Here is a 26,336-nt window from a genome sequence, read left to right on the forward strand (position 1 = left end):
CTACTGTAACCTATTAAATATTTGTTAAAATCTGCAATACAATTTAGGTATATTTTGACCAATATCATCACATACAAGGAACAAATACCACCGCACCATGACCAGACCACAAATTACAACCACAGTGATCGAATAATATCACATACAAGGAACAAATACCACCGCGCCATGACCAGACCACAAATTACATGTACAGATGATCAGGTTTTTAAATACATCAGATAGGGATTGCATACATCAGATAGGGATTGCATACATTAGTTAGGACTGCTCTGATAAGGGTATACCGTGAAGATTGGTAGAGCAGCTTAGTATACATTTTTTGCAAAAAACGTATCAACCAAATACCCTGTTATTTACATCTTTTACTAGCACTTGCGGATTACTGCAAACATTTTTTCAAACTGAGTGTTTTTGGTTTTACAATTCTCTTTTGTGTCTTCAGGTTTCTTGGTGGTGTGTGAACATGTTCTTACAGACTTGTTCTCTGTGCAGGTAGCCCATGTGTTCCTGTTTCCATAATTGTTCTCGTGTCTACAAGACTGGGGAGTTCCACCACTCCTCTTGGGCTAGCTGCACAAAAGCTGTTCTACCATGTATGCACACATGGATTTTTCCTCTCTGAACCCTGTTCACACAGGTAATGTACAGATGATCAGGTTTTTAAATACATCAGATAGGGATTGCATACATTAGTTAGGACTGCTCTGATAAGGGTATACCGTGAAGATTGGTAGAGCAGCTTAGTATACATTTTTTGCAAAAAACGTATCAACCAAATACCCTGTTATTTACATCTTTTACTAGCACTTGCGGATTACTGCAAACATTTTTTCAAACTGAGTGTTTTTGGTTTTACCATTCTCTTTTGTGTCTTCACACAAATTACAACCAAAGTAATCGAATAATATCACATACAAGGAACAAATACCACCGCACCATGTCAAGACCACATATTACCACTTGGTGACTAAATAGCACATACAAGGGACAAATACAACAACACCATTTCCAGACCACTTACCACCACATAGTGACTGAATACTACAATACTGATCAGTAATAATAAAAAAAAATAACACAATACTATCACCATAAGTGCCAGTATTCACAGGAGATCTGTACTTAGTATGCAGAGTCTGTGTAGAGGTAATACAGAGATCACTGGTGGTATTATACACAGGAGCTCTGTATATAATGTATAGGCAATACAGTGATCACTGGTGAAATTGTACACAGGACCTCTGTATATAGTATAGTGTATAGTGTCAGTGTATAGGTAACACTGACTCACCAGTGACGTCTCTAGGTGAAGTCCTTCATCTTTCATCCAGCACAGACCGCCATCATTTCTTCCGCACGTCAATAGGAAACCGCCGCAGCGCCGGAAGGGCCCTGGTGAGCAGATGAGAAGGGGCCCGATGCGGGCCCCCTCTCTCTGCCCACCGGGTCCGGGGGCACATACATGCCGGCCCGGCGGCGGGCATTCACAGACGATTAGCGGAGGGTCAATCTGTGCGGAAGCCCAGGGCCCCCCCAGACCACTGGGCCCTGGGCTACCGCCCATATTGACCCCCTGATAATCCGCCCCTGGAGATAGTAATTATAGTACAGTCCCCCTTTTTATATATATATATATATCTATCTTCAAGCCACTTTCTGCCACAGAAAATAAACCGTAATACAGTGGGCCTGATTTATTCACTAATCTCCCATAAAAAAGGAGAGATAAAGATTGGCAAATCTGTGCATCTGCGCCAGTCCTGTCTGTGGTATCCATCAGTCATTTTCTGCCACAGAAAATATACTGTAATACAGTGGGCCAGATTTATTCACTAGTCTCCCATAAAAAATAAAAATGGGGAGATAAATATTGGCAAATCTGTGCATCTGCGCCAGTCCTGTCTGTGGGATCTGTCATTCATTTTCTGCCACAGAAAATATACTGTAGTACAGTGGGCCTGATTTATTCACTAGTCTCCCATATAAAAAAAAAAGGGGAGATTTTTATTTCCAGTGTGTGCATCTGCGTCAGTCCTGTTAGTGGCATATCTGTCAGCCACTGAAGCTGTGTACTGTAATACAGTGGGCCTGATTTTCCCTGCAGTCTCACACACCTATAAAGGGAGATTTAAATTCACAACAAGTTTGCGTACACCTTGTAACTGGTTTTACAGTACCAAATACCGTTTGTTAGTTTGGTTAAATTTTTCCAAGAATGAGGAAGTCTGGTGGAAGAGGTCGTGGTTGTGGGCGGTCATTGCCAGCTGGTAATGAGAGAGCTCAGTGCTGGACGTCTGCTCTCTTCAGTGTCTTAGCCACGCCCCATCTGAGTTATTTTGATGGTCAACAAAATATGATTTTCTAGTAATCTATTTTCAGTGCTGATTCCGCGCTGGGCTTGTCTTATGTAGCAACCTCACATGAGCCCCGGGAACGCGACTGCTAAGACCCTTGAACAGCGCAGGCATGCAAAATGAATATGAGTGTTTTTATTTGAAAGAGGACAAACATGAGGAATGACAAGGTGTTGTCCTAGTAATTGACAACCCCTTTAAGAAATACAATTTTTGGTTAAAACATTTCCAACATTCTTAACATGAAAAATGCTTCTCCCCTTTGTGACATCTCTGATGTTAAAGAGATGATTTTAGTGTAAAACATTTCCTACATTATGAACATGAAAAAGACTTCTCCCCTGTGTGGGTTCTTTGGTGTATAACAAAATTACATTTCTTTTTAAAACATTTCCCACATTCTGGACAGGAAAAAGGCTTCTCTCCTGTGTGGATTCTCTGGTGCGTAACCAAAACTGATTTCTGATTAAAACATTTGCCACATTCTGAACAGGAAAAAGGCTTCTCCCCTGTGTGGGTTCTCTGGTGAATAACCAAAACTGATTTCTGAATAAAACATTTGCCACATTCTGGACAGGAAAAAGGCTTCTCCCCTGTGTGGGTTCTCTGGTGCGTAACCAAAGACGATTTATGTTTAAAACATTTCTCACATTCTGCACAAGAAAAAGGTTTCACCCCTGTGTGAGTTCTCTGGTGTGCATCCAAAGTCGATTTATGTTTAAAACATTTCTCACATTCTGCACAAGAAAAAGGTTTCACCCCTGTGTGAGTTCTCTGGTGCGTAACCAAAGGTGATTTCTGTTTAAAACATTTCCCACATTCTGAACAGGAAAAAGGCTTCTCCCCTGTGTGGGTTCTTTGGTGCTTAACCAAAACTGATTTCTGGTTAAAACATTTCCCACATTCTGAACAGGAAAAAGGCTTCTGTCCCGAGTGGGTTCTCTGGTGCGTAACCAAAACTGATTTCTCTTTAAAACATTTGCCACATTCTGAACATGAAAAAGGTTTCACCCCTGTGTGGGTTCTGTGGTGCGTAACCAAAGCCGATTTCTGATTAAAACATTTCCCACATTCTGAACAGGAAAAAGCCTCCCCTGTGTGGGTTCTTTGGTGATTAACAAGATTCCATTTCTTGTTAAAACATTTGCCACATTCTGAACAGGAAAAAGGTGTCACCCCTGCGTGGTATCTCTGGTGCGTAACCAAAGTCGATATCTGTTTAAAACATTTGCCACATTCTGAACAGGAAAAAGGTTTCACCCCTGTGTGGGTTCTCTGGTGCTTAACCAAACCGGATTTCTCATTAAAACATTTGCCACATTCTGAACATGAAAAAGGTTTCACCCCTGTGTGGGTTCTCTGGTGCGTAACCAAAGCCGAATTCTGATTAAAACATTTGCCACATTCTGAACATGAAAAAGGTTTCTCCCCTGTGTGGGTTCTATGGTGCGTAACCAAAACTGATTTCTGATTAAAACATTTGCCACATTCTGAACATGAAAAAGGTTTCACCCCTGTGTGGGTTCTCTGGTGCCTAACCAAAGCCGATTTATGTTTAAAACATTTCTCACATTCTGCACAAGAAAAAGGCTTCTCCCCTGTGTGTCTTCTTTGGTGTCTAACAAGATAATATTTATGTTTAAAATATTTTCCACACTTGGAACAAGAAAATCTTTTCTCCACTGTGCGAATTTTTGGATGTTTAGGAAAAGACTTTTCGATGTGAAAACTGTTTCCATATTCTGGACATGAAAATGGCTTCTTTGATTTAGGAGTATTTCCGTTTTTAATGTTTATTTTGTGACTCTGATTTTCCTTAGTTGTCGCCAATGCATCAGAAGACAGGACCTGTTTCAAAGGATCAGTTGATAGGTCTTTGCTGTGAAGGGATGATGGTATAGCTGGAGTAATGGCATTAACTTCAATTGTATCCAGTGGGATCTCAATATCATCCGATCTAAAAATTAAAGACGTCAGCTGTTCCTCTGATCTCCAGGTACAGTCATCTGCCAAGATATAAACCAGTTATTATTTTTGAATAAAATATCTTGAATGTTATTTACCATTTCTATGTCAACTGTCTGTAACAATGGCAAGTTATGTAAAAACATTGAATTCTTCACCAAGACAAGGACAGCTCACAGTCTAATAGAAAATCTAATAGGATGAACCAGAGGAGCGTGGTGTTCAACTGTTTGTTCATTCTGCCTCCCAAATATGGAACAAAAAGCCACACAGAAACATTATGTTGACGAACCTAATACGAATAAAAACTTCTATTCATCTAACAAAAAACAAGTCCCCACTCAGGTCCATCATCTGTCAGTGGAAAAACAGGAGGTTTCCACATTATTAGTGGCTCAAAGGCTCTTGAAAATTAACATGGCTTCCATTAACCAATCCAGCAATAACCACTCTCCCAAAGTCAAATTTCCCCCTCACCTCTGAGCCTTTCAGTATGCCCAAACCACATGTATTTGGCATTACTCTAGTGAGACGAACCCACTTAACCCATTATCTACCAATATCCTTTTTTTGGGATGCCTAATCTTTTACATCTAGCAATTAAGATTTTATAATTTTTATAATTAGGTCCAATTTTTTGTGTTGTGTTTGTAAAATGAATGTTTTCAAAATAGGAAATCATGTCATTGTAATTTTTAATTGAATATTGGGACGCCCTTTTCTGAAAAATCTGTAAAATGAAAATTTCTAATTTGGCAAGTAATGGGTTAATTTACGGTGTGTGTGTCTCCTGGAGCACAATCAGCGCACTATGTGTTGGGAAATAAAATGGCATATTTGCCATTCAATACAAGAAAAAATAGGAATGCACTCACTGGTCTGTTGAATCAAAAAAATCCTTTATTGGGACATGTGCAGGAGACGACAGGGAGAACGTGGAATAAAAGGACGACAATCGTTTCGCGCTGCTGCGCTTCTACGGGTCCTAATACGGGTCCTACGATCGTCGTTCTTTTATTCCACGTTCTCCCTGTCGTCTCCTGCACATGTCCCAATAAAGGATTTTTTTGCTTCAACAGATCGGTGAGTGCATTCCTATTTTTTCTTGTATTGGATTTTACATTATCTTTGCACCTGAGGTTCTTGTTTATTTAGGCATTAAGCGGTGGAGGTACAGACTTTGGGTCTCAGCGGTGTTGATTTTTTTCTTTTATTGCATATTTGCCATTTGTTTTCTCCTACATCCACTGTGTGCTAATTTCCGGAAATTGCCTATGGAATCAAAAATTGCCACTATTCCAATAGATTAGTTCTCTGAGGGTTATAATTTCCAAAATGGAGTCATTTTATGGGGATTCCTACAGCTCTGATTTTCTGAAATGTTGTCGTATTAGGGCTTCTGCAGATGGTGTGTCACATCTCTTCTAGGATCTGCCCCTATGATGTCAGTAGGCTTGTCCTTATTCATATGGCTGGCCGTGCTAGAAATGGAGTAGACGTTGGTACCAGAAGCTCTGGACGACATAGGCTCGATTCAGCCACTAAGATTAGGGTGCCTGGGACAAGTAGTACCTTTTAGTCTGGCAGTAAGGGTGTATGTGTTGTCCAGCTGAAGTAATCTGCTCCCTTATACAGCCAATTGGATAGCACCATATTCTACAAAAGCTCGAAGCATATTGAAGGAAGCTGCCAGATACAGCCTTGTTCTTCTTTGGTTTGGTCCTCTATGTTAAGCTGACAGCTTGTGTATTTGTTTCCTGTTGTGATCCCGGCCTGTTTGCTGACTACCCTTATGTCTTCTGATTTTGTATTTTCTCTGCCTTACTGGTTCTGACCCGGCTACCTGACTATTGTTCTTCCCATTTCACACCACCGAACAACAGGCAACACTGTGGGCCAAGCCAGGTGGGTCTCTATGTAAGTCCAGATCCATGTAGAGGTGTTAATGGGTAATGAGCAAGACAATCCCTGGGATCAGGAAGATGGAGTAGATAGCGCCAAGCCGGTTTGTGGTGGCCATCTTTTGAGCTGATAGGTGGCCACAAACACTGCTCCTAATACTTTGTGTCTGCAAGCTATTCCAGTAAGATCTGGATTCAAATAGCTAAATGGCGCTCTTTCCCTTCTCAACCCTGAAATGTGCCCAGACAGTAATGTACAATCATACAGTCATGGCCAAAAGTATTGACACCCCTGCAATTCTGTCAGATAATACTCAGTTTCTTCCTGAAAATGATTGCAAACACAAATTCTTTGGTATTATTATCTTAATTTAATTTGTCTTAAATAAAAAAACACAAAAGAGAATGAAGCAAAAAATTGATCATTTCACACAAAACTTCAAAAATGGGCCAGACAAAAGTATTGGCACCCTCAACCTAATACTGGGTTGCACAACCTTTAGCCAAAATAACTGCGACCAACCGCTTCCGTTAACCATCAATGAGTTTCTTACAATGCTCTGCTGGAATTTTAGACCATTCTTCTTTGGCAAACTGCTCCAGGTCCCTGATATTTGAAGGGTGCCTTCTCCAAACTGCCATTTTTAGATCTCTCCACAGGTGTTCTATGTGATTCAAGTCTGGACTCATTGCTGGCCACCTGAGAAGTCTCCAGTGCTTTCTCTCAAACCATTTTCTAGTGCTTTTTAAGTGTGTTTTGGGTCATTGTCCTGCTGGAAGACCCATGACCTCTGAGGGAGACCCAACTTTCTCACACTAGGCCCTACATTATGCTGCAAAATTTGTTGGTAGTCTTCAGACTTCATAAGCCATGAACACGGTCAAGCAGTCCAGAGCCAGAGGCAGCAAAGCAACCCCAAAACATCAGGGAACCTCCGCCATGCTTGACTGTAGGGACCGTGTTCTTTTCTTTGAATGCCTCTTTTTTTCTCCTGTAAACTCTATGTTGATGCCTTTGCCCAAAAAGCTCTACTTTTGTCTCATCTGACCAGAGAACATTCTTCCAAAACGTTTTAGGCTTTTTCAGGTAAGTTTTGGCAAACTCCAGCCTGGCTTTTTTATGTCTCGGGGTAAGAAGTGGGGTCTTCCTGGGTCTCCTACCATACAGTCCCTTTTCTTTCAGACGCCAACGGATAGTACGGGTTGACACTGTTGTACCCTCGGACTGCAGGGCTGCTTGAACTTGTTTTGATGTTAGTCGAGGTTCTTTATCCAACATCCGCACAATCTTGCGTTGAAATCTCTTGTCAATTTTTCTTTTCCGTCCACATCTATAGAGGTTAGCCACAGTGCCATGGGCTTTAACCCCTTAATCCCATATGACGTACTATCCCGTCAAGGTGGGGTGGCCTTAATTCCCACCGACGGGATAGTACGTCATATGGGATTAAGGGGGGAGCGCGGCCGGGTGTCAGCTGCCTATTGCAGCTGACATCCGGCACTATGTGCCAGGAGCGGTCACGGACCTCTCCCGGCACATTAACCCCCGGCACACCGCGATCAAAGATGATCGCAGTGTACCGGCGGTACAGGGAAGCATCGCGCAGGGAGGGGGCTCCCTGCGGGCTTCCCTGAGACGATCGGTACACGGTGATGTACTCACCTTGTACCGAGCGTCTTCTCCCTGCAGTCCCCGGATCCAAAATGGCCACGGGGCTGCATCCGGGTCCTGCAGGGAGTACTTCCGGGTCAGGAGCAGGCTGCAGCTCTGTAATCCTGCACGGCTGTTTGTCAGATCACCGATCTGACAGATTGCTGTGCACACTGTCAGATCAGTGATCTGTGATGTCCCCCCCTGGGACAAAGTGAAAGTGTAAAAAAAAAAAATTCATAAATAAAGAAGAAAAAAAAAATATTATTCCCATAAATACATTTCTTTATCTAAAAAATGTTTTTATTTAGTATCGCCGCGTCCGTTACGACCCAACCTATAAAACTGTCCCACTAGTTAACCCCTTCAGTGAACACCGTAAGAAAAAAAAAAACGAGCCAAAAAACGCTTATCATACCGCCGAACAAAAAGTGGAATAACACTCGATCAAAAAGACGGATATAAATAACCATGGTACCGCTGAAAACGGCATCTTGTCCCGCAAAAAACGAGCCGCCATATAGCATCATAACGAAAAAAATAAAAAAGTTATAGTCCTCAGAATAAAGCAATGCCAAAATAATTATTTTTTCTATAAAATAGCTTTTATCGTATAAAAGCGCCAAAACATAAAAAAATTATATAAATGAGGTATCGCTGTAATCATACTGACCCGAAGAATAAAACTGCTTTATCAATTTTACCAAACGAAGAACGGTATAAACGCCTCCCCCAAAAGAAATTCATGAATAGCTGGTTTTTGGTCATTCTGCCTTACAAAAAAATCGGAATAAAAAGCGATCAAAAACTGTCACGTGTCCGAAAATGTTACCAATAAAAACATCAACTCGTCCCGCAAAAAACAAGACCTCACATGACTCTGTGGACCAAAATAAGGAAAAATTATAGGTCTCAAAATGTGGAGACGCAAAAACTTTTTTGCTATAAAAAGCGTCTTTTAGTGTGTGACGGCTGCCAATCATAAAAATCCGATATAAAAAACGCTATAAAAGTAAATCAAACCCCCCTTCATCACCCCCTTAGTTAGGCTAGGTTCACATTGCGTTAATGGGTTAAAGCTAACGGACAGCGTTGCACGGCGAAAATGTCGCAATTAACGCCGTGCAACGGGTCCGTTAGCGCACCCATTGACAGCAATGTGATTTTCGGGTGTAGCGCATCGCTAGCGCGTGCCATTTTCGGCTCGAGCTAGCAAGGTGCCGTTCTTTTGTGACGCGCCTCGGACGCTGCTTGCAGCGCCTGAGGTCCGATCCCCGATCTGCCAGAGCGGGGACGTTAACGCGACCACTAAACGTGACATCTAAAAAAAAATTGCGTTAGCGCAATCCGCTAGCGCTAATCGGATTGCCCTAACGTAATGAGAAACCTAGCCTTAGGGAAAAATAATAAAATTAAAAAAAATGTATTTATTTCCATTTTCCCATTAGGGTTAGGATTAGGGTTAGGGCTAGGGCTAGGGTTTGGATTACATTTACGGTTGGGATTAGAATTAGAGGTGTGTCAGGGTTAGGTGTGTGGTTAGGGTTACAGTTGGGATTAGGGATAGGGGTGTGTTTGGATTAGGGTTTCAGGTAGAATTGGGGAATTTCCACTGTTCAGGCACATCAGGGGCTCTCCAAACGCGACATGGCGTCCGATCTCAATTCCAGCCAATTCTGCATTGAAAAAGTAAAACAATGCTCCTTCACTTCCGAGATCTCCCGTGCGCCCAAACAGGGGTTTACCCCAACATATGGGGTATCAGCGTACTCGAGACAAATTGGACAACAACTTTTTGGGTCCAAGTTCTCTTGTTATCCTTGGGAAAATAAAAATTTGGGGGGCTAAAAATCATTTTTGTGGGAAAAAAAAGGATTTTTTTTATTTTCACGGTTCTGCGTTGTAAGCTGTAGTGAAACACTTGGGGGTTCAAAGTTCTCACAACACATCTAGATACGTTCCTTGGGAGGTCTAGTTTCCAATATGAGGTCACTTGTGGGGGGTTTGTACTGTTTGGGTACATCAGGGGCTCTGCAAATGCAACGTGACGCCTGCAGACCAATCCATCTAAGTCTGCATTCCAAATGGCGCTCCTTCCCTTCCGAGCTCTGCCATGCGCCCAAACAGTGGTTCCCCCCACATATGGGGTATCAGCGCACTCAGGACAAATTGGACAACAACTTTTGGGGTCCAATTTATTCTGTTACCCTTGTAAAAATACAAAACTGGGGGCTAAAAAATCATTTTTGCGAAAAAAAAAAAAATTATTTTCACGGCTCTGCATTATAAACTTCTGTAAAGCACTTGGTGGGTCAAAGTGGTCACCACACATCTAGATAAGTTCCTTAGGGGGTCTAGTTTCCAAAATGGTGTCACTTGTGAGGGGTTTCAATGTTTAGGCACATCAGGGGCTCTCCAAACGCAACATGGCGTCCCATCTCAATTCCAGTCAATTTTGCATTGAAAAGTCAAATGGCGCTCCTTTCCTTCCGAGCTCTGCCATGCGCCCAAACAGTGGTTTACCCCCACATATGTACGTATCAGCGTACTCAGGACAGATTGTACAACAACTTTTGGCATCCATTTTATCCTGTTACCCTTGGTAAAATAAAACAAATTGGAGCTGAAATAAATTTTGTGTGAAAAAAAGTTAAATATTCATTTTTATTTAAAGATTCCAAAAATTCCTGTGAAACACCTAAAGGGTTAATAAACTTCTTGAATGTGGTTTTGAGCACCTTGAGGGTGCAGTTTCTGGAATGGTGTCACAGTTGGGTATTTTCTATCATATAGACCCCTCAAAATGACTTCAAATGAGATGTGGTCCCTAAAAAAAAATGGTGTTGTAAAAATGAGAAATTGCTGGTCAACTTTCAACCCTTATAACTCCCTAACAAAAAAAAATTTTGGTTCCAAAATTGTGCTGGTGTAAAGTAGACCTGTGGGAAATGTTACTTATTAAGTATTTTGCGTGACATATCTCTGTGATTTAAGGGCATAAAAATTCAAAGTTGGAAAATTGCGAAATTTTCAAAATTTTCGCCAAATTTCCGTTTTTTTCAAACGCAAGTTATATCGAATAAATTTTACGACTACCATGAAGTACAATATGTCACGAGAAAACAATGTCAGAATCGCCAAGATCTGTTAAGGCGTTCCAGAGTTATAACCTCATAAAGGGACAGTGGTCAGAATTGTAAAAATTGGCCTGGTCATTAACGTGCAAACCACCCCCGGGGCTTAAGGGGTTAAACTTCTTGAGGACACTGCGCACGGTAGACACAGGAACATTCAGGTCTTTGGAGATGGACTTGTAGCCTTGAGATTGCTCATGCTTCCTCACAATTTGGTTTCTCAAGTCCTCAGACAGTTCTTTGGTCTTCATTCTTTTCTCCATGCTCAATGTGGTACACACAAGGACACAGGACAGAGGTTGAGTCAACTTTAATCCATGTCAACTGGCTGCAAGTGTGATTTAGTTATTGCCAACACCTGTTAGGTGCCACAGGTAAGTTACAGGTGCTGTTAATTACACAAATTAGAGAAGCATCACATGATTTTTCGAACAGTGCCAATACTTTTGTCCACCCCCTTTTTTATGTTTGGTGTGGAATTATCTCCAATTTGGCTTTAGGACAATTCTTTTTGTGTTTTTCACATTTAGGACAAATTAAATGAGGATAATAACAAAGAATTTGTGTTTGCAATCATTTTCAGGAAGTAAATGAGTATTATCTGACAGAATTGCAGGGTGTCAATACTTTTGGCCATGACTGTATATAGGGAATTGTCAGATACAAGAGAAGTTGTAAAATAATGTGTGAGGTCTATCTGTTTGATATTACCTTTTGTGAAAAGTGAAAAAATTTGGGCTTATATTTTCTGAAGAATTCTAAAATTATCACCTCTTGAAGTGACACACGTCAGATTTGAAAAATGAACCCTGATTAGGAACATAAAACTGACTGCAGGAACTGGTTATCAGAGTATTTTGGGAACTAACTACTGTAGTCAAAATCTGTGACTATAGACAATAACACATCTACTGATAAGAGAAGAGAACGTATTAGTGCTCCCCATTTCAGGAGAGATTGTGCAGTAATCTGAATTCTTTAAGATAGAAAACAAATTGAAATTTATGACGTGGAGTGAATCCATGAAACCAGGGCTCGAGCCATGCCATCATCTTCTGCAGGCGTGAATAAATGTATATTACAGCCATCAGCCATGCACAGCTTAGAGATATATCATGGGATAAGTGTAATATTTTGTGTGTAGTTTATCATAATCCTCCTTAAAGTTAGTTGGTTTTAAAGAAATTGAAAAGTCATGATAAAGGGAAACTCTGTTGTTATTGAACAGAAATTCACACTTGGCCCTGACTGCACATTTAATGTTGTTGATCATAAAAGCAAAGTTTGGCCAGAAAGACTGGATCTGGTCTTGTAGGGACCATATGATCACATTCATCAGCACAGAAGAGGAAGAAGGTAAATTCATCCAATAAGATATCAGGATTCTAGGAATCCAACAGCATCATTACCCTCCGCTTTCTCTTACAGGCCCATTATAATATTTTTCTTCAAGTGACTTTCTTACTTGTTAGCACATTCTATGTCATTTGGCTTTGTAGTTTACAGATCTGGGCAGGTAATGGTCAGTGACTACTAATCCCCGGGGGGTAGTTGGATGCTCCAGGTTATAAGTTCTATATTTTATTTCACAAAGTAATTTCAACATTTCCAAATAGAGCAGAATGTTCTGGTCTAAAGGCAAAATGATGATCACACGATTGTGATACGACCAGAACAGACTATCGATAAAGCAGCCACAGCCGGTGACTGAGAAGAATCTGTGACTTCTCTGCATTTAGTGGTTACTACTCACCTGGGTAGTCATATGTAGGAATCTCCTCTTTACACCGCTCATCACCCCTCACATATGTCTCTGCAGTATTAATATGGGTCAGATCTTCACCCTGAAACAAATATTGTATAAGTCACACACAGATGGAGAAGTCACATCTATGGTCAGCTCTAATCCTTCCATCTCCACCGTTCCCATTACACAAGTATAAAACATATAAGGCTAATGTGCACACGTAGGAAAAGTGGTGCAGAATTTTCTGCACAAAATCCGCATCTCCTGGCAGAATCCGCAGCCACGGATTTGTCGTGGTTTTTATGCGGATTTTGTGCGGATTTAGTACGGATTTTCTGCAGTTTTTGCGACTGCGGATTTCTATCATGGAGCGGTACAGAAACGCTGCAGATCAGCACAAAAGAAGTGACATGCACTTCTTTTAAATCCGCATCAACTCCGCAATGATTTTTCCGCACCATGTGCACAGCTTTTTTTTTAACATTGATTTATATTGTACTGTAAATCACAGTGCAGATCTGCAGCGTTTCTGAGCAGAAAAATCCGCTGCGGATCCGCAGCACATCCGCATCGTGTGCACATAGCCTAATACTGGTGGATAAAACAAAGCTGAGCACAAGACCTTCCTCGCCATCTACACATCATGGGGGAGATCTCATGACACCTTCTCTCCATCTACCTGATGATCCTGAGGAACATTGGGATCTTCTTGGTTACAGTCCTCTGGAAGAAGAGGACGGGGACATCTCTCTGGTGCTGTCCTCTTACTTGATAGTTCTGGAGGAAACACATACAGGGACTGAATTCATTATTTACATACAGATAATTATAGGCTGTGTGTATTTAGTCTATTACCTGGTGATGTTAGGGGTTGAGGAATCTCCATCATGATTTCCTTGTATACATCTTTGTGTCCCTCTAAATACTCCCACTCCTCCATGGTGAAATAGACAGCGACATCATGACACTTTACAGGAATCTGACACATACAATGATACCGTCATCCCCTGATCCCTTCATAGCATTACTGTAAAATGTCCCAACATTCCCAGCAGAGTCACCTCTCCAGTCAGCAGCTCAATCATCTTGTAGGTGAGTTCTAGGATCTTCTGGTCATTGATGTCCTCAGAAACCAGGGGGTTACATGGAGGCCTTAGGACTGGACTCATGGGTCTTCCCCATCCCTCAGACACAGGATCCTGACATCGCTCACTAGAGGTCTTCTTCACTACTGTGTAATCCTGGTTATGGAGAGACACATTGATAAGTTTCACTACAGACATTTCCAGACTCCTCACCTCTCCAGTTCTGTCCATCTGTTATTCTCATAGATAAGAATGAGGTAATGTGACGTCATCAGAATCTCTCACCTCTCCAGTAAGCCGGAAGAGGATCTCTAGGGTGAGGTGTAATATCCTCTCCACCATCTTGTCTCTGTCTATATCCATTCTTGATGGGTAATTCAGGAGAATTGTCTTATATAGATGATCTTGACTGAGAGGATCTGGAATTGAAGAGACCTGAATGAGAAGATGAGACGTTGTAACATCATTAAATCCTGAGTAATAATACAATTATTGGAGATAATAAGGGAAACACATGAGGAGATAGAACGTGTAGATGTTGTATTCTCTAGTCTTTTATGGACTGGAACATAAGTTGAATTGATGGCTAAGACATTTCCATGATCCCAATGACTGGCTATGTTTCTTACTGCTTCAGCAACTGATTGGCTGTAGGAATCACAAGTGCGTTGGGAATGACTTGGAAATACAGAGACTGGCGGGGGACCCAAGCAGCAATGGTATTTTTTATTATTTTACAACATACAGCGTTCTTCCCTGCAGGGCCGGCTCCAGGTTTTTGAGGGCCCCAGGCGAAAGAGTCTCAGTGGGCCCCCCCTTCAACACATACCACGATTCATGATCTCATATAACACAGCCATGTAGTATATAACACGGCCCACGTAGTATATAGAACAGCCATGTAGTATACAGCACAGCCCACGTAGCATATAACAGCCCAAGTAGTATATAAAACGGCCCACGTAGTATATAGAACAGCCATGTAGTATATAGCACAGCCCACGTAGCATATAACAGCCCAAGTAGTATATAACACGGCCCACGTAGTATCTAGAACAGCCATGTAGTATATAGCACAACCCACGTACCATATAACAGCCCATATAGTATACAGCACAGTCACATATTATATGACACAGCCCACGTAGTATATAACACGGCACACATAGTATATAGAACAGCCATGTAGAATATAGCACAGCCCACGTAGCATATAACAGCCCATATAGTATATAGCACAGACACATATTATATAACTCAGCCCACGTAGTATATAACACGGCCCACATAGTATATAGAACAGCCATGTAGTATATAGCACAGCCCACGTAGCATATAACAGCCCAAGTAGTATATAACACGGCCCACGTAGTATATAGAACAGCCATGTAGTATATAGCACAGCCCACGTAGCATATAACAGCCCACGTAGCATATAACACGGCACACATAGTATATAGAACAGCCATGTAAAATATAGCACAGCCCACGTAGCATATAACAGCCCATATAGTATATAGCACAGACACATATTATATAACACAGCCCACGTAGTATATAACATGGCCCACGTAGTATATAGAACAGCCATGTAGTATATAGCACAGCCCACGTAGCATATAACAGCCCAAGTAGTATATAACACGGCCCACGTAGTATATAGAACAGCCATGTAGTATATAGCACCGCCCACGTAGCATAACAGCCCATATAGTATATAGCACAGCCCATGTAGTATATAGCACAGACATGTAGTATACAGCACAGCCCACGTTGCATATAACAGCCCATATAGTATATAGCACAGCCCACGTAGTATATAACACAGCCATGTAGTATATAGCACAGACATGTAGTATACAGCACAGCCCCCCTCCCTCCAAGAATAGTCCAGTACTCACTGTTATTGTTACAAAAAACAAAACAAAAAAAAAAACAAAAAAAAACACTCCTCACCTCTCAATGTGCCCGCGCTGCTCCCTTCTCCGGTTTGGTCAGCTGCCGCTGCACTGCCTGACACACAGCGAGTGCGGGATGATGTCATCGTGCAACCGCAGCGGCAGTGTCAGAGGCAGAGTGGGGAATGATGGGAGAGGGAGCGACAGGTGACGCTCTCTCCTCCATCATTTGCTTTGAACCTTACCGGCAGATGCCGGCATAGTTCAATGCGGTGGCGGAGGAGTTGGCACTGGCGAAAGGCGGGCCCCCCTGCCTCACAGAGGCCCCATAGCGGCTGCTGATGTGCCGCTAGCTGAGGGCCCCTGAGGGAGCAGGGGCCCTAAGCAGCTACCTGTCCCTATCGCCGGCCCTGAATGGGCCCCCCTGTCTCGCCAGGGCCCCGGCACTTGCCCGGGTACGCCGTGTGCTGACGCCGGCCCTGCTTCCCTGACATCTACTGATAAAACCTATGGATTTAGGCCACAGACAACAAGGAGCTTCTTCCTCGGAGTCGGCAGCTGAATACGTTTCTCATAGACTCATCTTCCATAACGCTAATTCTCGTCTCATTTACCGACACTGGAATTGGGATTAGTAATAATGCATGAGATATTCATTACACGTGACAGGAGAAATAACTACTTCATAATGAGGACGACATCTTCATCTTCTACTACGGCTCTAGAAACATATTTCTCCAGAGTCTGTCACTGACTCCATCCCCACCGGCCGTCTATATGAATGTTTCCCGTCTTCCCCGCACTGTAATCTTCTATCACGTTATATCTCATGTCTGATTCACACACAGAAGTTTGAGGCTTTTATAAAAGCTTGTTTGTAAGAACAACAAGACAGGAGTTGTTTGATGTCATTATCTCCATTTACAGTGTTTTATTTTCTCTTAATATTAGGTTTTAATAGCTTTTTTGTAGGCTTCTTTATATTACATGAAAAATATCCTAAAAAAATTGGGGATGCAGGTACTGTGGAAAAATTATACTGTTTGTGTGTGGGGGCCATGAAACTGGCACTGTACGGTATCAAGAATAGGATAAGTGATGATTTATTATCTAGTGGTTTGGGTGGACGAATATTGTGTGGGACATCTTGTACTATCATAATTTGTGGGGGGTACTGTGGGAACATTATACTGTGTCTGGGGGCCAAGAAAGGGGCACGGTACTATGAGAGTAATACAGGTTTCCTTGGTTCCCGTCTTTCATTGTTGGGTTGTTTGTATCTATCAGCGGAAAAGGAACAAAAGTATTGTGATTCTAAGGCCATGTTCACACAGTGCGTTTTTTACTGCGGAACCGCAGCGTTTTTGCCGCTGCGGTTCCGCAGCTGTTTTCCATGCAGGGTACAGTACAATGTACCCTATGGAAAACAGGAACCGCTGTGCACATGATCCTGAATTGAAAAAAAAAGCCGCGCTGAATAGCTGCGGGAAAAAAGAAGGAGCATGTCACTTCTTTTTTCGGAGCCGCAGCGGTTCTGCACCCATAGACCTCCATTGTGAGGTCAAACCCGCAGTAAAACCCGCAGATCAAAAATATATCTGCGGGTTTTATTGCGGTTTGTGGTGCCGAACTGCTGCAGCAGGAAGTGCGGGGAAGCGGGCGGAAGTGCGTGGGCGGAGTGTGGCTGCCCCGATCCCACCCCCCATGCTCCGATGCCCCACCCCCGTGCTCCGATGCCCCCCCCCCCCGTGCCCTAATCTCCCCCCCTTATACTTACCCGGCCTCCCGGTGTCCGTCCGGCCGTCTTCTCCCTGGGCGCCGCCATCTTGCAAAATGGCGGGCGCATGCGCAGTGCGCCCGCCGAATCTGCCAGCCGGCAGATTCGTTCCAAAGTGCATTTTGATCACTGAGATATAACCTATCTCAGTGATCAAAATAAAAAAAATAGTAAATGACACCCCCCCCCTTTGTCACCCCCATAGGTAGGGACAATAAAAAAATTAAGAATTTTTTTTTTTCCCACTAAGGTTAGAATAGGGTTAGGGGTAGGGTTAGGGTTAGGGGTAGGGTATTTTCAGCCATTTTAACCCTAAAAAACTTCCTAGAAAACACACAGACTCTGCATAGAAAACTGCATAAAAAAAAAGGATCAAAAAACGCATCAAAAAACGCACCAAAAAAGCACAAAAAAGGACCAAAAAAAGGACCTGCGTTTTCTGCCAAGAGCTGCGGTTTCAGTCCTGAAAAAAAAAGGATGGAAATCAGGAACGTGTGAACATACCCTAATAAGGAGACAACACAAAACCCCCTAAATATAACATTTTATAACAACCCCACAATCTGTGACTCTTCAGGGCAAAACGCTATCTCACCATTAGATTAGAGCTGATACTATGAAGCTAAAGAGACTAAACACACTTTCTGTCACCTCCATAAAGGGGCACTTTTCCGTGATTGTCAGAACTGTCCGAGGATTATTAGAGGTGATAGTTCCCCCCAGTTAGAAGGGACACCTGTGGATATTGGGGTCTTTACCTGCTAAATTTCTCGTGGGATTTACTTGGTGAAGTGCTGGAATCACTATCTTTCTATGAAGCTTCTTCTCTGAACTTTCTTCCTCTGTTTTCTGTCATATTTCTATTACTCTCCGGAATCAGGAATGTATTAAGTCCTATGGAAACTGCGGAGAAAGAATCATTTCTAATTCTGTGTTTCCAATTTTTTTTTTGTGGGAATTGGCTGCCATATCCCCTTTGCAATATATTTCCAGTATTATTGGTTTATAATACAGTAATTCAATGGACATGAGATGGTTGTTTGTTTATCTCCCTTTTCTCTTGTTTTATTGTGTCATGTATTATTTTTATGTAACATACATGCATTTGTTCTGACATTTGACATCTGATGGATCTTATGTCACGAATTTGACAGGATCTTCTCCTGAATTTTTTAATAGCATTTACAGGTGGAACCAGTCCTGAAAGCAGATAATCCAGCAAGTATTTGCCATATATTCATGCAAATTCCCTGAAGTGTCATCAATTGTATCTAGTAAAACGCTTAAGTTCTCGTTACTCGAATCCAGTAGGTTGGAGAGGCTTGACTCGAGTACGGAGTATAATGAAAGTCAATGAGAAACTCAAAATTTTTTCGAGAAGACTCTAACAAGAGGGCAGGAAAATTGCTGAAATGGATTGAAAGAGCGCTCAAATGGAATAGGAACAGCATTGAGAAGATACCTGGACACATCTCTGACCTTCAAGTCACAGTCTGACCGGGCGTGACCTATGAAGCGTCTTTCTCAGAACAAGGCTCAAAAGGTTGTCTTATATTAACCCAGTGACACGATGCGGCCAGCCAGTCCCAGTAAAGCCAACATGGCTACGGCATTACCTTATATGGCAGACAATAATACATAAATAACATTTCAGGAGTATGAAGATCTAAATAAGAAATGTAAAAAAGAAATCAAGCTAGCAAAGTTATCCAAAGAGAAACAAATTACCAGCGACATTAAATTAAATCTCAAAAATTGTTATAAATCCATTGTGATGAAACAGCTTTTTTTCTTAATTAACCAAACATCTATTTTCAGCAAGCCGGGAAGAATAGACTTATCTATTTGTTAACTTTTAAATTTTTGTGTTTCTTTCTTGTTGGTCAAAACACAGTCTTTTGTTTGTATAAGCCTGTAATATTGACTTGTAAGTTGACATTTGATGTAACATTTTGTGCTGTTATCCTGGATGACTAAAGACACAGGATAACTGAATAATGATGTTTGCTGATATGTTGATTACACATTGTCCAGGCCAGATAGCTTGTTGGCTTGCAAAATAGAGAAGGAAAAACTATGCAAATGGATTAAATAATCAAATTATGCAAGTTGATTTCATCACTATTCTTCCCCTTTACCTGTGAATGCTGGCTTGAATGACACTTCTTAACAATAAAAAGAGGTTAGGTGCCTCTGTAACATGAGACAGATATTCAGCCAAGACATCCAAAGAACCAAAGACTCTCTCTACAGGAGAGCAATAAAGACATCATAGCTTCATCACAAGGGACACAGAATTTAATTCTACAGGATGCCAGCTTAGGGGAACATGACCCCTGTTGAAAGAATGCAGGTTTGCTCCATTGACCAGCACTGAACCATGGATACATTTGGGGAAGTCAGGATTTGGACCCTCCGGTCACTTGAGCCTCATGGATACATTTGTGAAAGCCAGGAATGGAACTCACTGGTCATCTGGCTCCATGGAGAATTTCGGAGAAGCCAGGTTTTGAATCTTGGGTTAACTGGCCTTGTACCTCAATGGACTGTCACCTTCCTAAGCTTAGGAATGCTGTTGGAGAAATCAGCGCAAATAGGGTCTTATCCAACGCAAAGCGAATTGATATAATCAAATTCTACTCATCAGATGCAGCTTTTGATAAAGCATATAAAGTTATCCGCTGCAGCAGATCCACGGGTCAGCAAGTGACCATGCTGTAGATGAATGAACAGGTTAATGTGGATATAATCTGTGCTGCTGAATAGATGTAGTTCCAGATATATTTAAATTTAAGAAAGCATTATACTGCCTCTGCACAAATCCCTGGTTAGACCGCACATGGAGTAATATGTACAGTTTTGGGCACTGGTGCTCAGGAAGAATATAATGGAACTAGAGCGATTACAAAGGAGGGCAACAAAATTAATAAAGCGGATGGTGGAACTACAATACCCAGAGAGATTAGCAAAATTAGGATTACCGTATATACTCGAGTATAAGCCGAGATTTTCAGCCCAAATTTTTGGGCTGAAAGTGCCCCCCTCGGCTTATACTCGAGTCACGGTAGCGGTGGGGTCGGCGGGTGAGGGGGTGAGGGCGCTGAGGCATACTTACCTAGTCCCAGCGATCCTCGCGCTGTCCCTGCCGTCCCACGGGCTTCGGCGCTGCAGTTTCTTCCTCTCTTCAGCGGTCACGTGGGACCGCTCATTACAGAAATGAATAAGCGGCTCCACCTCCCATAGGGGCGGAGCCGCTTATTCATTTCTCTAATCAGCGGTGCCGGTGACCGCTGATAGAGAAAGAAGCTGCGGCACCGAAGACAGGAGGGGACAGCGCGAGGATCGCCAGGACTAGGTGAGTATGTTATATTCACCTGTCCTCGTTCCAGCCGCCGGGCGCCGATCCATCTTCCCGGCCGGCGCCTCCATCTTCCCGGCGTCTCTGCTCTCTGACTGTTCAGGCAGAGGGCGCGATGACGCATACAGTGTGCGCGGCGCCCTCTGCCTGATCAGTCAGAGCAGAGACGCCGGGAAGATGGAGGCGCCGGAACGAGACGCCGGGAGCTGCAATCAAGGGAGGTGAGTATGTGGTTTTTTTTCTTTATTGCGGCAGCGGCGGCACAAATTTATGTGGAACATCTATGGGGCACAGTGAACGGTGCAGAGCACCGTATATGGCACAGCACAGCTATGGGGCACAGTGAACGGTGCAGAGCACCGTATATGGCACAGCACAGCTATGGGGCACAGTGAACGGTGCAGAGCACCGTATATGGCACAGCACAGCTATGGGGCACAATGAACGGTGCAGAGCACCGTATATGGCACAGCACAGCTATGGGGCACAGTGAACGGTGCAGAGCACCGTATATGGCACAGCACAGCTATGGGGCACAGTGAACGGTGCAGAGCACCGTATATGGCACAGCACAGCTATGGGGCACAGTGAACGGTGCAGAGCACCGTATATGGCACAGCTATGGGGCACAGTGAACGGTGCAGAGCACCGTATATGGCACAGCTAGGGGGCACAATGAACGGTGCAGAGCACTATATGGTTCACACCTATGGGGAAATATGAACGGTGCAGAGCACTATATGGCACAGCTATGGGGAAATAATGATCTATTTTTATTTTTGAAATTCACCGGTAAATGCTGCATTTCCACCCTAGGCTTATACTCGAGTCAATAAGTTTTCCCAGTTTTTTGTGGCAAAATTAGGGGGGTCGGCTTATACTCGGGTCGGCTTATACTCGAGTATATACGGTATTTAGTCTAGAAAAAAGATGACTGAGGTGCGATCTAATAACCATATAAGTATATAAGGGGACAATACAAATATCTCTCCAAGGATCTGATTATACCAAGGAAGGTGACGGTCACAAGGGGGCATTCTCTGCGTCTGGAGGAGAGAAGGTTTTTTCACCAACACAGAAGAGGATTCTTTACTGTTAGGGCAGTGAGAATCTGGAATTCCTTGCCTGAGGAAGGGGTGATGGTGAACTCAGTCGAGGGGTTCAGAAGAGCCCTGGATGTCTTCCTGGAGCATAACAATATTGTTTCTTACAGTTATTAGGTTATTTAGAAGGACGTAGATTTGGGGATTTATTCTGACGAAATGTCTTTCTTCAGGCTTGCTAACTATGTTACTATGTAAAGGTGGTTTATTCAACACGTTTCGAAGTCTAAGCGACTTCTTCATCAGGAAATACCACACGAATACAGAGTCAGAAGTAGGATACTGTCTTATATATACAAAATTTCAAATAACGGCACCAATGGGATCACCTGATGAGCAAATATTTAAACATTGAAATTTCATGGTATTAACCAAATAAAATATTGCCACAGTGTTTTACCCTCACTCTGTGCTGTCTGAGTAGTATTACGCCCATGGTAAAAGGAGAGCGTGCATTCGTTAGGATGATCCCTAGTCCATGCAGTTTCGGCTTGCGAACCAGAGCACCCGCTGACCCTCCGTGCCTCTATATTAATCAATGCCAAGGAGAAAAAATAAGATCATTTTGTCCCCTTAAAAATGCTAACAAGATAATTGTTAGACGACCTGCAGAGAATAATATAACTGACAACCAGCAAGGACTCATGAAGGATAAGTCGTGTCTAACTAACATGTTGTATTTCTATGAGGAGATGAGTGCAAATCTGGATGTTGGTAATGATGTGATTTATCTGGACTTTGCAAAGACATTTGATTCTGTACCACATAACGGCCTTATACTGAAGCTACAGAAGCAAGGACTGGGGGAACTATATGCGGATGGGTAAGGAATTGGCTAAATCACAGGAAACAAAGAGTTATTATCTCTAAATGGGATATAGTCAGCAGTGGATCTGTGCTAGGACCAATTCTTTTTAACCTTTTCATTAATGACCTTGCAGATGGGATTGAGAGTAAGGCCGGCGTCACACACGGCGTAAGACAATACGGTCTGTATTTTACGGCCGTAATAGTGATCCGTATGTCATCCGTGGGCAGGGTGTGGCAGCGTATTTTGCGCATGGCATCCTCCGTATGTAATCCGTATGGCATGTGTACTGCGATATTTTCTCGCAGGCTTGCAAAACCGACATCTAATGGATTTATGGGCTCAAATGTTCGTTAAAATATATATACGGTATATATATAAATATATGTGTCATTGAGACATTATATATATATATATATATATATATATATATATATATATATATATATATATATATATATATATATATATATATATATATATATACTGTATTTATATTTCATTCAGCGCAAGATATGTGAAAAGCCGGTAATTCAATTGCCGGCTTTTCCCATCTCCTTCCTAAACCCGACATGATATGAGACATGGTTTACATATAGTAAACCATCTCATATCCCCATTTTTTTTTTTGCATATTCCACACTACTAATGTTAGTAGTGTGTATGTGCAAAGTTTGTGCGCTCTAGCTATTAAATTTAAGGGTTAAATGGCTGAAAAAATTGGCGTGGGCTCCCGCGCAATTTTCTCCGCCAGAGTAGTAAAGCCAGTGACTGAGGGCAGATATTAATAGCCTGGAGAGGGTCCATGGTTATTGCCCCCCCCCCTGGCTAAAAACACCTGCCCCCAGCCACCCCAGAAAAGGCACATCTGGAAGATGCGCCTATTCTGGCACTTGGCCACTCTCTTCCCATTCTCGTGTAGCGGTGGGATATGGGGTAATGAAGGGTTAATGTCACCTTGCTATTGTAAGGTGGCATTAAGCCAGATTAATAATTGAGAGGCGTCAATTGTGACACCTCTCCATTATTAATCCAATAGTCTGAAATGGTTAAAAAAAAAAAAAAAATCACAAGCACATTATTACAAAGTCGTTTAATGAAATAAAAACACAGGTTGTTGTAATAATTTTATTTCACCGCGAATGAAGGTAGCTACAGGTCATTGACCTACTTTACATTCATTCGCTGGGGTTTTACAGCCAGGAGCACAGCAGCATTATAGCAGAGCTCCTGCCTGTAAAAAAATTTAACCCCTTCAGATGGATTTACATCGTGGGACGTGACAGATCATCGGAAGAGAGTGGCCAAGTGCCAGAATAGGTGCATCTTCCAGATGTGCCTTTTCTGGGGTGGCTGGGGGCAGATGTTTTTAGCCAGGGGGGGGGGGCCAATAACCATGGACCCTCTCCAGGCTATTAATATCTGCCCTCAGTCACTGGCTTTACTACTCTGGCGGAGAAAATTGCGCGGGAGCCCACGCCAATTTTCTCAGCCATTTAACCCTTAAATTTAATAGCTAGAGCGCACAAACTTTGCACATACACACTACTAACATTAGTAGTGTGGAATATGCAAAAAAAATGGGGATATGAGATGGTTTACTATATGTAAACCATGTCTCATATCATGTCGGGTTTAGGAAGGAGATAGGAAAAGCCGGCAATTGAATTACCGGCTTTAAAGCTGTCTAGCGCTGGAAGAAATATTAATATATATATATATATATATACACACATATATGTGTCTCAGTGACACATATATAAATATATATATATATATATACCGTATATACTCGAGTATAAGCCGACCCGAGTATAAGCCGACCCCCCTAATTTTGCCACAAAAAACTGGGAAAACTTATTGACTCGAGTATAAGCCTAGGGTGGAAATGCAGCATTTACCGGTGAATTTCAAAAATAAAAATAGATCATTATTTCCCCATAGCTGTGCCATATAGTGCTCTGCACCGTTCATATTTCCCCATAGGTGTGAACCATATAGTGCTCTGCACCGTTCATTGTGCCCCCTAGCTGTGCCATATACGGTGCTCTGCACCGTTCATTGTGCCCCATAGATGTGCCATATACGGTGCTCTGCACCGTTCACTGTGCCCCATAGCTGTGCCATATACGGTGCTCTGCACCGTTCACTGTGCCCCATAGCTGTGCTGTGCCATATACGGTGCTCTGCACCGTTCACTGTGCCCCATACATAGCTGTGCTGTGCCATATACGGTGCTCTGCACCGTTCACTGTGCCCCATAGCTGTGCTGTGCCTTATACGGTGCTCTGCACCGTTCACTGTGCCCCATAGCTGTGCTGTGCCATATACGGTGCTCTGCACCGTTCACTGTGCCCCATACATAGCTGTGCTGTGCCATATACGGTGCTCTGCACCGTTCACTGTGCCCCATAGCTGTGCTGTGCCTTATACAGTGCTCTGCACCGTTCACTGTGCCCCATAGCTGTGCTGTGCCATATACGGTGCTCTGCACCGTTCACTGTGCCCCATAGCTGTGCTGTGCCTTATACAGTGCTCTGCACCGTTCACTGTGCCCCATAGCTGTGCTGTGCCATATACGGTGCTCTGCACCGTTCACTGTGCCCCATAGCTGTGCTGTGCCTTATACGGTGCTCTGCACCGTTCACTGTGCCCCATAGCTGTGCTGTGCCATATACGGTGCTCTGCACCGTTCACTGTGCCCCATAGCTGTGCTGTGCCTTATACGGTGCTCTGCACCGTTCATTGTGCCCCATAGCTGTGCTGTGCCTTATACGGTGCTCTGCACCGTTCATTGTGCCCCATAGATGTTCCACATAAATTTGTGCTGCCGCTGCCGCAATAAAGAAAATAAAACACATACTCACCTCCCTTGATTGCAGCTCCCGGCGTCTCGTTCCGGCGCCTCCATCTTCCCGGCGTCTCTGCTCTGACTGATCAGGCAGAGGGCGCCGCGCACACTATATGCGTCATCGCGCCCTCTGCCTGAACAGTCAGAGAGCAGAGACGCCGGGAAGATGGAGGCGCCGGCCGGGAAGATGGATCGGCGCCCGGCGGCTGGAACGAGGACAGGTGAATATGCTATACTCACCTAGTCCTGGCGATCCTCGCGCTGTCCCCTCCTGTCTTCGGTGCCGCAGCTTCTTTCTCTATCAGCGGTCACCGGCACCGCTGATTAGAGGAATGAATAGGCGGCTCCGCCCCTATGGGAGGTGGAGCCGCTTATTCATTTCTGTAATGAGCGGTCCCACGTGACCGCTGAAGAGAGGAAGAAACTGCAGCGCCGAAGCCCGTGGGACGGCAGGGACAGCGCGAGGATCGCTGGGACTAGGTAAGTATGCCTCAGCGCCCTCACCCCCTCACCTGCCGACCCCACCGCTACCGTGACTCGAGTATAAGCCGAGGGGGGCACTTTCAGCCCAAAAATTTGGGCTGAAAATCTCGGCTTATACTCGAGTATATACGGTATATATATATATATATATATACATACATACACCTATTCTATGTGTACACATTCTACCTATTCTACTGTAACCTGTCAGTGTGATT

The 26,336-nt window shown here is 43.1% G+C and overlaps 1 protein-coding gene across 1 annotated transcript in view; it reads right to left on the bottom strand.

Annotated features, from left to right (window-relative positions):
- Positions 1 to 2,477: 2,477 nt before the first annotated feature.
- LOC138663503 (oocyte zinc finger protein XlCOF7.1-like) overlaps positions 2,478 to 26,336 on the bottom strand; it is a 55,789-nt gene continuing 31,930 nt past the window's right edge. Inside the window, exons 2-7 of the mRNA XM_069749738.1 lie at positions 14,126 to 14,259; positions 13,817 to 13,996; positions 13,611 to 13,734; positions 13,435 to 13,532; positions 12,762 to 12,852; positions 2,478 to 4,363 (exon numbers count right to left, since the gene is read on the bottom strand). Coding sequence (XP_069605839.1) covers positions 2,673 to 4,363; positions 12,762 to 12,852; positions 13,435 to 13,532; positions 13,611 to 13,734; positions 13,817 to 13,996; positions 14,126 to 14,203 — 2,262 coding nt within the window. The 5' untranslated portion in view covers positions 14,204 to 14,259 and the 3' untranslated portion in view covers positions 2,478 to 2,672. The remainder of the gene's footprint in view (positions 4,364 to 12,761; positions 12,853 to 13,434; positions 13,533 to 13,610; positions 13,735 to 13,816; positions 13,997 to 14,125; positions 14,260 to 26,336) is intronic.

This window comes from Ranitomeya imitator, chromosome 2, assembly GCF_032444005.1.
Source record: "Ranitomeya imitator isolate aRanImi1 chromosome 2, aRanImi1.pri, whole genome shotgun sequence".
Taxonomy (NCBI): Eukaryota; Metazoa; Chordata; class Amphibia; order Anura; family Dendrobatidae; genus Ranitomeya; species Ranitomeya imitator.